Source organism: Montipora foliosa, chromosome 11 (assembly GCF_036669935.1).
Source record: "Montipora foliosa isolate CH-2021 chromosome 11, ASM3666993v2, whole genome shotgun sequence".
Taxonomy (NCBI): domain Eukaryota; kingdom Metazoa; phylum Cnidaria; class Anthozoa; order Scleractinia; family Acroporidae; genus Montipora; species Montipora foliosa.
The window spans coordinates 14,555,145-14,567,644 of NC_090879.1; the positions used below are offsets into that span (position 1 = coordinate 14,555,145).

General features: G+C 39.1%; 1 protein-coding gene across 1 annotated transcript in view; it reads left to right on the top strand.

Annotated features, from left to right (window-relative positions):
- The window catches only part of LOC137975591 (syntaxin-12-like), a 17,827-nt gene extending 6,723 nt beyond the window's left edge, over positions 1-11,104 (top strand). The window contains exons 5-12 of the mRNA XM_068822709.1: positions 1,192-1,288; positions 3,140-3,217; positions 3,927-3,998; positions 4,108-4,154; positions 5,005-5,092; positions 5,364-5,436; positions 5,886-5,968; positions 9,047-11,104. Coding sequence (XP_068678810.1) covers positions 1,192-1,288; positions 3,140-3,217; positions 3,927-3,998; positions 4,108-4,154; positions 5,005-5,092; positions 5,364-5,436; positions 5,886-5,968; positions 9,047-9,139 — 631 coding nt within the window. The 3' untranslated portion in view covers positions 9,140-11,104. The remainder of the gene's footprint in view (positions 1-1,191; positions 1,289-3,139; positions 3,218-3,926; positions 3,999-4,107; positions 4,155-5,004; positions 5,093-5,363; positions 5,437-5,885; positions 5,969-9,046) is intronic.
- Positions 11,105-12,500: the final 1,396 nt, after the last annotated feature.

Consider the following 12,500-nt stretch of genomic DNA (forward strand, 5'->3'; position numbering starts at 1 on the left):
TTTCACTACCATCACCTAGCAGCCCACTTTACAACATCGAAGCATTTGTTTAATTTGCATGGTCTAGTATTTGTTATGTTATCAACAATCTATGATCACATAATGTTGTCGTGTAAACTCTTCAAGCTGATCTTACTTATGTTGGTATGTAGGCAAGAAAATGGCAATTGCATTTTAATGGAGATTAGTGTGGAGGAGTGCTTATGGTAACACATTGAAAATGGACTACTGTAACAGCTCAATCTTAAAAGATAACAAAAGTGTTGAGATCCTGGGGTCACTTTTTCAAGTTTTACGTACATCTAAATTTGTATTTAAATTTTATAGATCTATATCAAAATTTGCCATGGTTTTATAGTGAGATGGGACTCTGAGATGGCAGGGATGAGTTAGAGAAAGCTGAAGATAGAGACAACTGGTGATCTACGATTGCCTTTTGTCCCACTGGGGATGAAGGGGATTATAGTTACATGTAGTTAGTTTGTTAGTTATGGTGTGATTTATGGTTTCTTCCAAAATTATACACTGAGGACCTACACTGTACATGTATTGTTGGCTCATACTGAAGATCATGTTTGTCCACGATAACTGGATACAAAGGGAATGTCTTGAATGAATTTTTTTCATTCATTTAATTTAATGTTATTATTCAATACAGCTGCAAATGGTAGGGTGGGTTGATAAAAAAAACATATCCCAGTTCTATTTAGGAACAAACTTATTAAATCACGAGGATGCACTATAAAGGTGTGGTGTCTTAGGCACATGCAAATGATTATTTTATCAATCAACCTTGGACGCAACTGAGCTCTGTGATAATTTTGTGCAATGAAAGAGCCCATCATGGCAATGTGTCCGTAACATGTCATAAAATGTTATCTGTCGTTCTTTTTTTAATCCCCTGTCCCTTGTTCTTGCGCTAGAAATATCTTTTAGGGCTTCTCTCTCTGTGTTGCGGTTTATTGATCACCATCTTGGATAATCAATCAGTCGTGCTTGAATGAATTCATACAAGAGCAATGTGTGAAGCAGCCTCTTTTAGTGTGTGTTCGTGTTTAAGCTGTTGCAAAGAGGTCAGGCACTCAACAGCTCTCAAACTCACAATGGTGCAATCAGGTCACTTCTCATTAAGTCTTTTTGCTAGAATCCTGAAGAGATGTAGATACCACTATTTTTTTAATTTGCTTATAGACAACAGACAGAGCAGGCTACACAAAAACTTGCCAAGGAAACTAATTCTTTCCTGAAGCAGCTGCCTCATCTGTTGGGAGAAGCACCAGCAGACAAAGTATGGAAAAAAAAATTCTTGCAATATATTTTGTAAAGATAATTACTTTAAAGGTGTACATTAAATTTTCGTAAAACGCTCAATTCACTAACCCCTGGATGTAACTTCTATAAGGGTCTTTCTTAAAGTGCCTATGAAGTAAAAAAGAATTTATGCCTATTTGAAAGAGTTTTCAAAGTAAATAAATGAATAATGGCCTTTACAGTTTTGAAGCATCTTTTTTCGTTTCAGAGATATTTGAGTTTTTGTGTTATGCAAATTAGCCAATTGATGACGTCATCAGTGGTTCTGCTGGAAGATGGATCACAAAATCAAGAGTATCTCTCAAAGTGTAACAGCGATATGATTCAAACTTGGCATGAGTAATATACCCTTAAGTAAGTTGCAAGGTGGTGCAGAGTATAATGTAACCATGGCAACACTTTTGGCTCCAGTCCCTTTTGGTTATAAATGAAGTTTCTCAATTTCCTCTCAAATCAAGCAAGACAGACAGTCCTGCTCAAAACAATCATAGATCCCATGTTGCTGTAGGTCTCTGAATCAACTCATTGAGTGTGAATGATGTTTGGTTAAGACAAAAAGCGGAAACACCAGCTCCGCACAACCTTGATCTGGAAGCAAAATGGTTGCCATGGCAACTGTATGATTTGTATCATTTTATGTGCTGACTGATAAACATTATTAGTGCCAAGTTTGAAGAGAACTGCGGTAATATTTCCAAGTATATTTTAGATTTTGTGATTTGTGTTACCCTGGGAACCACTGATTACGTCATCAGTTTTAACACAAAAACCTTAATATCTCTCCAATGATATGAGATATTTTAAAAATGAGAACACCATGTTTCCTATTTTCAAAAGATCTTTCAAATAAGCCTTAATTATTTTTCGTTTCATAGGCACTTTAACTTGCCGAGAAAGAAAGGACTCTGCAGAAATCGTGTAGATTAATTGTTATTGAGTACCAGTATTCGTAAGCCGTTGCTTGGAGACAGTTTCAAAGCCAGGCCAAGTCTTGATCACAATCGTTTGACCTTTGCCTTGCCAAAAATTTGATGTGTGCGCTGCCTAAACCTGTTTGACAAGGGTGACTAGCCCAGAAACTTGGGCTGTGGCGACTTGAAAAACTTGACGCAATATCTGCAGATCCTTGCTTGTTCATCCTCTGGTGAGTTTTAGAGAGGCTCTGCTCACAGGGCGAGTTACAGTCAATTTCCCTCGAATCTGGACCCAAAAACCCCACTTTACTAACCTTTCACAAAGGGTTACAACCACAGCACCTGCTGTGGATTTATATATCAGTCTACAAGATTATCAGTAACCAATTGATGTTGTACTGTAGTTTTTGTCTTCAGTTAGATGAGTATAGTATTGCTACATGTATACTTTTTTTTTTTGCTCATTCATGCCAAGAAAAAAAGGTAAAATCCCAACTTGCCACTGCGATTTTGATTCCCTGCTTTCCTGAGGGGACCTTCACTTGACTGAGTTGATTATTATTATTATTATCATCATCATCATCATCATCATCATTATTAAATGACATCATTTGAGTTTGTCAATATCATTGATTGAGTTGGTGCTTGCTTATATGTACTGGACTAGTGGTCTGAGAAAGTCGCTTGTTTAAGTCTGAAATCTACAGTGGGAATCGATAGGGGTTTTCTTGAGTGCTGACAAGGCTGTGACGTTTTTGAGTGCTGACATTTTTACCTTGGCAAGGTCTCAAGTAGCACAGAGGCATTTCTGTCTGCTTACTACACAGTTGATAACTTTGAGAATAGGAGGTGATGCCAATTCCCTCTTACTAACCCCAGGGCAGCACTTTTCTCATTGTTTATTCTGTCAACAGCGTCAGCGAAAGATACAAGTTGAGAAACTTGCAGACAATTTTACTGCAGCATTAAACAGCTTCCAGAAAGTCCAGCGGGTAAGGAGGGGTCAAACATCATAATTTTTTTAAAGGTTGTTAACCTCAAGTCTCTTTTGTACAGTTAGTACAGTGTATCACATGTTTTTCATCATTTTCTCTATTTTTATGAAGGTATGCTAAAAATATACATACCTGTGCTCTGCATGTTAGATAATGCAGTTTCCAGTCAAGTCTGTACGTTGACATCTTCACAGAAATGTCAACACAAACATCATTTTAAAGTAATGCAAGTTCATGTTTAACAAACATTTCCCTTTTGCCCCCAGGGGGTTCCCAAATGACAAGTTAATTGGTTTGGTGTAAGACAGGAAAATATATTTTTGGCCATTTTAAGAGTGGAATGTTAAAGGGGACAACTGAAATTTCCTTGTGGTTTACTCTCAATCCTTTTTTAAATGAATACAGAATTAACTATTGGAGAGTAATGTGAAGTGCTATTTTCTACCCATGTAAATCATGTGAGTGTTAGCCCTATTAATGGAATTGGGCCCACACAAGGACAGAGAAAAAGGGTGGGAGAGAGGGTGGGAATTAAGATAGAACTTCACAGTACCCTCCAACAGTTAATTCTGTTAAAATATAAGTGCTACACTGCCAACGTTTGCAAAAATGTAACCCTTCTTTTTTAAAGAAATATCTACTGTTTGTAGATGGTACAAAATACAAAATTACTGGTAATAATTATTTTGGTGGTGATTTTAAATAGATCGCTGCTGAGAAAGAGCGAGAGTCAGTTTCAAGAGCCAGATCAATTTCATCCACAATGCCTGCTCCCAGCGTAAGTTGTGAACTTTTGTCTCCCATGTTGCTTATCATAGAGATTGCATACAAGTTATCCTCTCATTATCACCAGGAAACTGTTTGTTTGTTTGTTTTTCCTTTTACAGCAAATGGGTGGATTCACTGATGACCACACTTTGGCAGAAAATGATAGGTACTGAACCAATGCCAATTCTTTGTTTTGTTTGTTTGTTTGTTGTTGTTGTTTTTCATCTGGTTGTCAAGCTGTTTGGCCTGTTGCTGGGGAGGAGTTCATGGGGAGGAGACAAAATCATCATATGGAAGTTGATTACTGTGGGAGCAGAGAAAATGAAAAATAGACCGTTAGATTGGAGGCTTTTTCTTATCTGCCTCCACTCATTTTCCTCTGCCAGCTTTCTTGCCTTACAGTAGTTTTCCCCCACTACCTGAATACCTGGAACATGCCAGTTCATTGGTTAGCCTGTGAAAGGTATTTTAAGAGTGCAATTTGCTCAGTGCTACTGCACTTATACTTGTGAGCATTGAACTACCAGTAGCAAATGAGTTACTTTTCCTTGCCTTTGCTTTGTCATTGTTTCGCAGTGTTTCTCTTACTCTACCCAACACCATTCCATTGATTTGATTTGTGTTCCTCTATTATTTCATTTGTTTGTTCATTTCTTTATTCTCTCGAACAGGTGCTTTTTCATTTAACAGAGTTTTGTGTTTTTGTCAGCCCTGGACACAATGCACATTAATAGCATTGAAATTATGCCTGTTACAACACAATTCAACTAGAGATTGGTTTTGATGAAGGTTTAATCATTCTTATGTTTGAGCAATAAGATGACCTGTGAACCATTCCAATATGTGATAAACGGGTCTTAACAGCTAGAAATTTAAACCCTAAGAAATTGCCTGACAATGTTATTAAAAATGCAGTTAACTCCAGTCTTCACTGTTGGATGAGCATCTTCAATGCTATAGAGTAATTTTATTTCCATTTTACAACTTTAACAGCGTAATTTTTTATGGCCCCGTAGAACTGCAGGTGGCCTTCAAGTGCAAGCAGAGGAAGAAGTATCTGTTGAGCTGATTGAGGAAAGAGAAAGAGCTATTAGACAGCTGGAGGTAAATGATTTGGGTCTTTTAATGCAGACACATCTTTGACAATGATGACATAGTGCTTAAGGCAAACACAGAAGGCAATCCAAATTCCCCTGACACGTTTTTGGTTTTCTAGTTCAGATGCCCTACTACTGATCTACATGTACCATATCAACATTTTCATTCCTTAAGAGGTTTCCCTTTGTTGATTAAAATGGTATTTTCTGCATATAAACAAGAAAACGTGTTCATTTATTATAAATGTGTTCCCTATTCTATTCTTTCCTTTGAATAGTCTGATATTGTCGGTGTTAATGAAATCTTCAGAGATCTTGCAACAATGGTTTACGAGCAAGGTGAAGTGATAGGTAAGAAAGCTACCTGATAATTCAGTCAGATTATTAGCATATACCACACAATTGAAGAGTGCTTTCTGTGCAAAATTTAAAATTTCAAAAATTTCAATATTTCCCTCAGCTGTGCTTCGGGGAAACATTGAGATTCTCGGAAACAAAATTAACTGTCTCCCTCTGGACCAGTCATTTGTTGTTTTTATTGTATGGCTACAATAGTACGTGCACTCTGATTGGCTGCCGAGCGGGCAAGATTTTCTTGTAATGACCAAGCATTATAAAAATTTTTCTCGGCCCGACGGCTCTTCGGAGAGCAAAAGCTACGAGCGCTCTGCTTGCTGGCCATGACGGGCATTTTTGTTTGCTTTCTGTATTTAAATCTTTTCATCTCCTCCCCTCCCCTGCACTCCCAAAGTTAAGAGGCCAGTTTTAAGAATTTAAATATCTTAAACTTTCATTTTTAGATAGCATTGAGGCCCATGTGGAGGTCACTTCTGTCAATGTGGAACAGGCAAACGTTCAGTTAGACAAAGCTAGCCATTACCAGGTCTGTGGCAAACCAATTTCCACTGTACTAAAGCTATGTTACTTGAAGTCTTACAGCTGCGTCAGTATGCCTGTGATCGGTTTGATTTTTTGGAACCTCACATGCCACCTCCAAGACACATGAAATTGTACAAGATAGACCACACTGCTTAGCGAGATGAATGACACAATTTTTTTCATCTAGTACAAGAAATCTTTAAGTATTGAAGTACTTGTCATGTACCAAGAATTCATTGTTGAATGCACGGATCGTAAAACCAGCATTAGCGGTCGTGGCTTTATCGTTGGGAAGATAATATTTTCTTTTATGGATAGTGAAATCAAAAGGAATTTAGTTACGTCTCGATATTTGTCGACGGTGACTTGTCGTCAGTTAAGTTGCAAGTGTGAGCCACCACGCACTGGTAACTCAGTTGGTTAAGCATCGGGCTGCCATGCGGGAGGTCGTGAGTTCGACTCCGGCCGCACCAACACTCGGGGTCCTAAAATAACTGAGGAGAAAGTGCTGCTTTTGTAACTACACCCGCAAATGGTTAAGACTTTCAAGTCTTCTCGGATAAGGACTATAAACCGTAGGCCCCGTTTCACAACTCTTCAATGTTCGTTAACTCTTTGAGACGTTAAAGATTCCCACACACTAGTCGAAAAGAGTAGGGCATGGAGTTCCCGGTGATGTGGTCTGTCTTTTCCTTCAGTAATGTGGTCGACTTGGCGTAATCTTCTTTTAATGGACCGACTGATCGATGAGACCACGTAACAGCAAAACAGACAGTAGTCAAATTGAAGGAGTCCAAGTGCTGAAACTGGTAAACCAAGTTGTCAGGTTTACGCGCATTGCAGCTCGCTGTCGACCGGTTAGCTGAGCTTGTTGAGCATCGGACCAATTGTCCGGGAAGTCCTTAGTTCAATTCCGACTGGACCAACACTCAATTAACTGATCTCTTTGTTTGTTTGTTTGTTTGTTTGTTTATTTTTTTATTTATTTGTCTATGCCTGCATATTCCTTCTATCCTCAATTTTAAATTAATTTGTGGTTGCAGAAGACCCTTCCACAAAGAATCGTTACGTTTCGACGCGAGCCGCAGTGCCGCGGTGTCTTATTAGTGATCTTAAGGTTAAAGTGAATTGAGTAGAATGGCTGGTGCTGCAGTGCCTTGGTGCCTTAGTTCGACGTAAGGTTTAATTGAGGTTATATTCCATATGCTGTGCGCTTGATTTGCGTCATACCTTGTTTGTTTTGCCTCTTGGATTAAAGAACGAGGTATAATATCCATGTGTTGCGCGCTTAACAGTCATTCTTAGTTCACTTCGGCATAGGGGATAAAAAGGTCAGTGAACCAACGCCACGACTGCAGTGCTTTTAGGGGCCATTTATCGTGGCCGGCTATTCTGCAATCTAGCTGGTTAGGTTAGGGGTTCTCTTTAGGTGGGATCTAACCTGCCATCAGACGTTCTTTTCTTTAGAGAGGGCCCCTTCTCTAAAGAAAAGAACATCTGATGGCAGGTTAGGTGGGATCGGACCGGGTAGGTATTCTTTTGGCAGACCCGTGTTCTGTTGTCTGTCAATCCGCCACTATGCAATTTTTTACGAAAATAAAAACCGCTTCAAAGAGGCTTCTACCTCAAACTGACAGCTATTGCAAAAATGCGCAGATGTCGGTTATTTTTACTGTACGTAAACTATGAAATTCAACTAATTTTGACGGCGAATTTACGACTTTTAAGTGTTCTCCTTGATGCTTTAATCACTTAAAGGCCCATGTTCAACCAAAAGACATTGCGCGCTTGTGTTGAATTTCGCACAGACGTAAAATCCGAAAATCATCGGCGAGTACCATTTGGTAACCAATCAAAATGCTGGAACTATTGAAAACACAAGCGCGCAATATCTGTCTTAATTATATGAACACCAATGAAATACCAATAGGCCATTTCCGAGTTTATATCCGCCTCCTCTTCAAAGCGAGTCTAAGTGCAAAGTTTTTGTGATGGTATTTAGTTCTACTTTACATTTGAAAAAAAACTAATTTTCATAAGAAAAACTTCGCACTTAGACTCGCCTTGAAGAGGAGGCAGACATGAACTCGGAAATGGCCTATTGAGCTTTCGCACGAAAACATGATATCTTCACGCGTGAAGATGACATGTTATTTTCACACGTGAAGATATCACTGTTGCTATGGTTACGTATGAAAATTGCGCCTTTCGATGCCTTTCGTGAAATGATTTAGGATTTCATTGGTGTTTATATAATAAATAGAATATTACATGGCCGAAGTTTTCTTTTCTCGTGCTGCAAAATATTTCACTCGTCCGCTGCGCATTGGGTTGTGCACATTATGCCGGCATAATTTGGAGCATAATAGTGAGGCATGGGCATCGAGCATAACGCCAGCATAATAGTAATAAAAATTCCCGGAAATATGTCAAAATATCGAAATAAACAAATACATTGGAATTAGGTACAATCTCGAAATTGGGATTCCTGATTTCCTGTGGAGAAATATACGTGACAATCGACTGCCCCAGACTTCACCACAAGGCGACTAGGAGTCTGGGACTCATTTATATTCCAATTTCCAAAATGGCAGAAATCTTATCATGGCATATCAAGTGATTCTATTTTACTTTTATGTAAAAAAGGAGTGATCTGGGGGAAAATTTTTGAGCATAATAGTAACATTTTTTTACCATAAAGAATTAACATAATATTGAAAATTGTGAGCATAATGTGGACACCCCTAGCTGCGCTCACTCGTGAAGTATTTTTCAACACTCCACGAGAAATTTCGTATCTCCGCGCAGCCATGTAATAATATCCTCTGTCTCTTTGGTGAGCACTAAATTAATGGGCCATTTCCGAGTTGCTGTTTGTCTCGGTTTGGAAGTGAATCTTGGTACTTAACTATTGTAAGGGAAATGAGTTGTAAGAATACGCAACTTATTTCCATTTGAATGGTTCTGCAGCAGGACTCGCTTTGAAACTGAGGCATGCAGCAACTCGGAAATGGACTCTTAAATGAAAAGCATCTCATTAATTGTGGTTCTAAAGAATGTATTCTTCCCGTTTTATCTGCAGAAAGCAGCAAGAAAGAAGATGTGTTGTATCCTGGTGATTGTAATTCTTGTTGCCGTTGTCTTAGGTGTCATCATTTATGTCGCCGTCCGCTAGACGTAAAAGAGTTAATTTTGTAATTATAGGGGAAAGTGGACTTTCTTTTGATTGTTGTATCTGTTTCCGCACTTCGGGAACTTAGTATGTAGATTCGTCTGTAGGCGCCCTTCACAAACATGCAAACTCAGTCTAGACTTCAAAATCCAATTGCTACTTTTGTTTTTACTCCTGCAGGAGCTCATCAAGGGAACTTTCTATCTCCCATACTAGGCCTAGGAGTCAAGCCTTTCCCGAGTCGAGCTATTTATAGAACGCCTCCCTTAAGAGATTCAGCAAGAAGCCAATCTCCCCTGGGAGATTCAGCACGCCCACTGTTGTAGAAGCCAATCAAAACAAAGCGTCAAGGGAAATCTGATACATTTCGCGGAAAAAAACCTGTTCCTAAAAATAAATTTACTCTGGAAAGGGTAGACTCAAGGAATTAGTGGAGTTAGAGGCTGCTCTTGATGAGCTCCTGTCAATCTTATTCATTGTGACAGTTGTTGTGATGTCAAGTACGAAAACCATCGAAGTGATTTGTGGTCCTTTAACGACAGAGTGCGATTGGGTTCTTTGATCTGGTCACGGTGCAGGCCAAGAAAAAACAAACTGGCTCAGCAAATCACACATTTTTTTGCGTCGCGAATGCTGCAGTTCGATAAGATCGGGTCGAAAGCTATACGGTCCACGGATGTTCTCAGAGCCCAGCACTACGCCTATATATAATAGCTGGGAGCTAATTTTGATTTGATCGTGTTCAGTGATTGACAGCGTTGAAAAAATCAAATCTTTGATTGAAATTAGAACTTTAGAGTTTGATCGTTTATGTTAAAATAATTACAATTTAACGAAGTTTGGTTAAAGGGCTCAGATATTAGTGCACAGCACTGTAATGTGCATTTTACTGTTCTCACGTAGAGAAAAAATGAGAAATGTAAATTTAAACTTGGTCTTTGTACTGTAATTATTGAGGAGGCTCAGATCTTTGAACAGCTTGTATTATTTTGAAGAATTGAATCTACTAACTGTTTCACAGATTTGCAATGTTATAGTGCCGTATGAAAAACTAATAATTGTTTAACAAGATGCACTTATTAATATGACGTAATATGTTTCCATGGCAACAAAAGCCATTTATAAACACTCTAATTTTTGTATTTCCAACGCTTATATCTAAAAGACGAACTCGGGGAGCCCCAATTTTTATTACTGGAAAGGGATTACCAGGCTAAGATAAAACTTTCTGTAAAGCTAAAAGAGTTCTTTGGAGCGGATCTAAGGCAACCATTGCAAATGGACAATTTTAAGGTGTATCTTACCCGCGACTTGCAACGTTTTAGGGGTGAATTCGTCATTTTTCATTTCTGAAAATTCTTGTGTAAGAATATACAGAAATCGTCATTTGCCACGGTTTATGCAATTCTTTCGATTAGTAGCACAATAGATAAGTTAAACTTCCGCATATATGTCACCGTAAACCTCCAGTATCGTAGTGAAATAGTAACAAGGTAGCTATTTTGTAACGAAGCTCGTGTTTAATGCCCTGTTCACACGAAACCTTAACCATGTTTTGGAGATGTTTAGTTAAACACGGGTTGAAAGTGTTTCCTTTTAAAGCAAGTATACAGATTTTTGTCGACTACAAATTTAGCACAGATCAGAGCGTTTATTGCAACTCACCTGAATCTCGTGTAAAAGCCAGTCCTACATTTATCTGTGACTGTGAATGGGGTATTAGATTCTTGTTGTTTGGATATAAATTAATCGCTATTCCATGAGCGCGCGTTGGATATGACATGTAGTTGGCTATAACCAGTCTCTTACTATATACTCATTTAAATATCGCGTTTCTGACTGGTCACTGACGAATGCGTAAATACGTTGGAGATTGCCATACGGAAGTTGCTATTAAACAAGCGCGAATGGAATAATTGTTTTATTAAATTTAAAATTTAAATAAAAACAGTTGTTTGGTATTCGGAATAGCTGCACTCGTTGATTAGCCTAAAAATCGTACTTGGTATTCAATTAGAGGAAAAGAAATACCATTAAAAAAGGGTGGAGCAAAAGCGTTTGAGGGAGCTTTTAGCACGCTGTGTTTTCAAGACACGGACGGCAAGCGGAAGTGAGCTGTTTTCACACAACCATATTTATATTGCTAAGTATCCCTTTCTCCCTTTCAGATGCTAAGTTTAAGAATCTTGGAGAAACTACTTTCCTGGCATGAGAATTGTTCACTTCCGGTTACCGTCTGCGTCTCAAGAACGTCGCGTGAATAGACCTCTTTAGCTTGTACATTTTGTTTTCCCATTTCAGACCACGTGATGTCTAGGGAAAACTTCCTTTCAAATGTCGTCCTACGCACGTGAATACGTACGCATAACTTATGAAAAAACAAAAGGAAAATTCCCTTGAAAACATCACGTGGTCTGAAATGGGAAAACAAAACGAGCAAGCCAAAGAGGTCTATTGAGCTCCGTTTTGAGCGATGAACGGTAACCGGAAGTGGAACTTTAAAGTTCTTGTGCGCTGGGTTTGCCCAGATTTGCAAGCAAAATGTTTGGACGCAAACAAAGTAAGCGATCAAAGAAAAGAGAGAGGACATGATGGGTTGTCTCTTCTTGTCTCTGCTCTGTTTAAACGAGAAAAATCGTGAAGCGAGGGCAAGGCGTGTAGGCCCAGCAGGAGCCCAGGGCTCACTTAATTTTCATGCACTTCTCAACATAACGGGCCAATTTTGAAAATTACAGTTGTCTTCCAACCGTTGAGGTTGTGATGGTTTGTTGCGCAGTGAAGCAAATGTTTCGTAATGAGGAATAACCGTCAATAAAATTGTAGTCTTCAATTTTTAAACCCCTCTGATCATTTCCGCGCTCAATAGGAGACAGTGGCCCATCAAATGGAGCCTCTATTCCATGAGTCATCCCTTTCCTGAGTTTTTCCTGAGTTTATTTGTGGTTAGAACGGCTTTTCCCGCGAAAAGTGTGATATTTCCATGGCGAAACTGAAACGGGAAAAAATTCCAGCGTGATGCGTGTTGGGTTACATGACGTAAAGCAATAGTACTGTCATAGCCCTGTTTTGATTGGGCTTTTAACCTCGAAACCGCCGATCGAATAACGTAACTCAACTCGAAAAGGGGTTGACTCCGAGTCCCAGTTAGCATGCGTAGCTGGCGGGATACCCTTCTTCACAGCCGTTATTGGGGCGTGGCGTCACGCGACTCTCGCGCGTTGCGTGACATCCAAAAAACGGCTGCGAAGGAGATAACAATACCTAACCAACAAGGCCTAATCAGAATAACAATGGTTCTTTTTTCTTCCGCCATTTTGGTCCGGTATATGAAAGTCTACCCTTCAGTTGCTATTAAGTCCCCTAA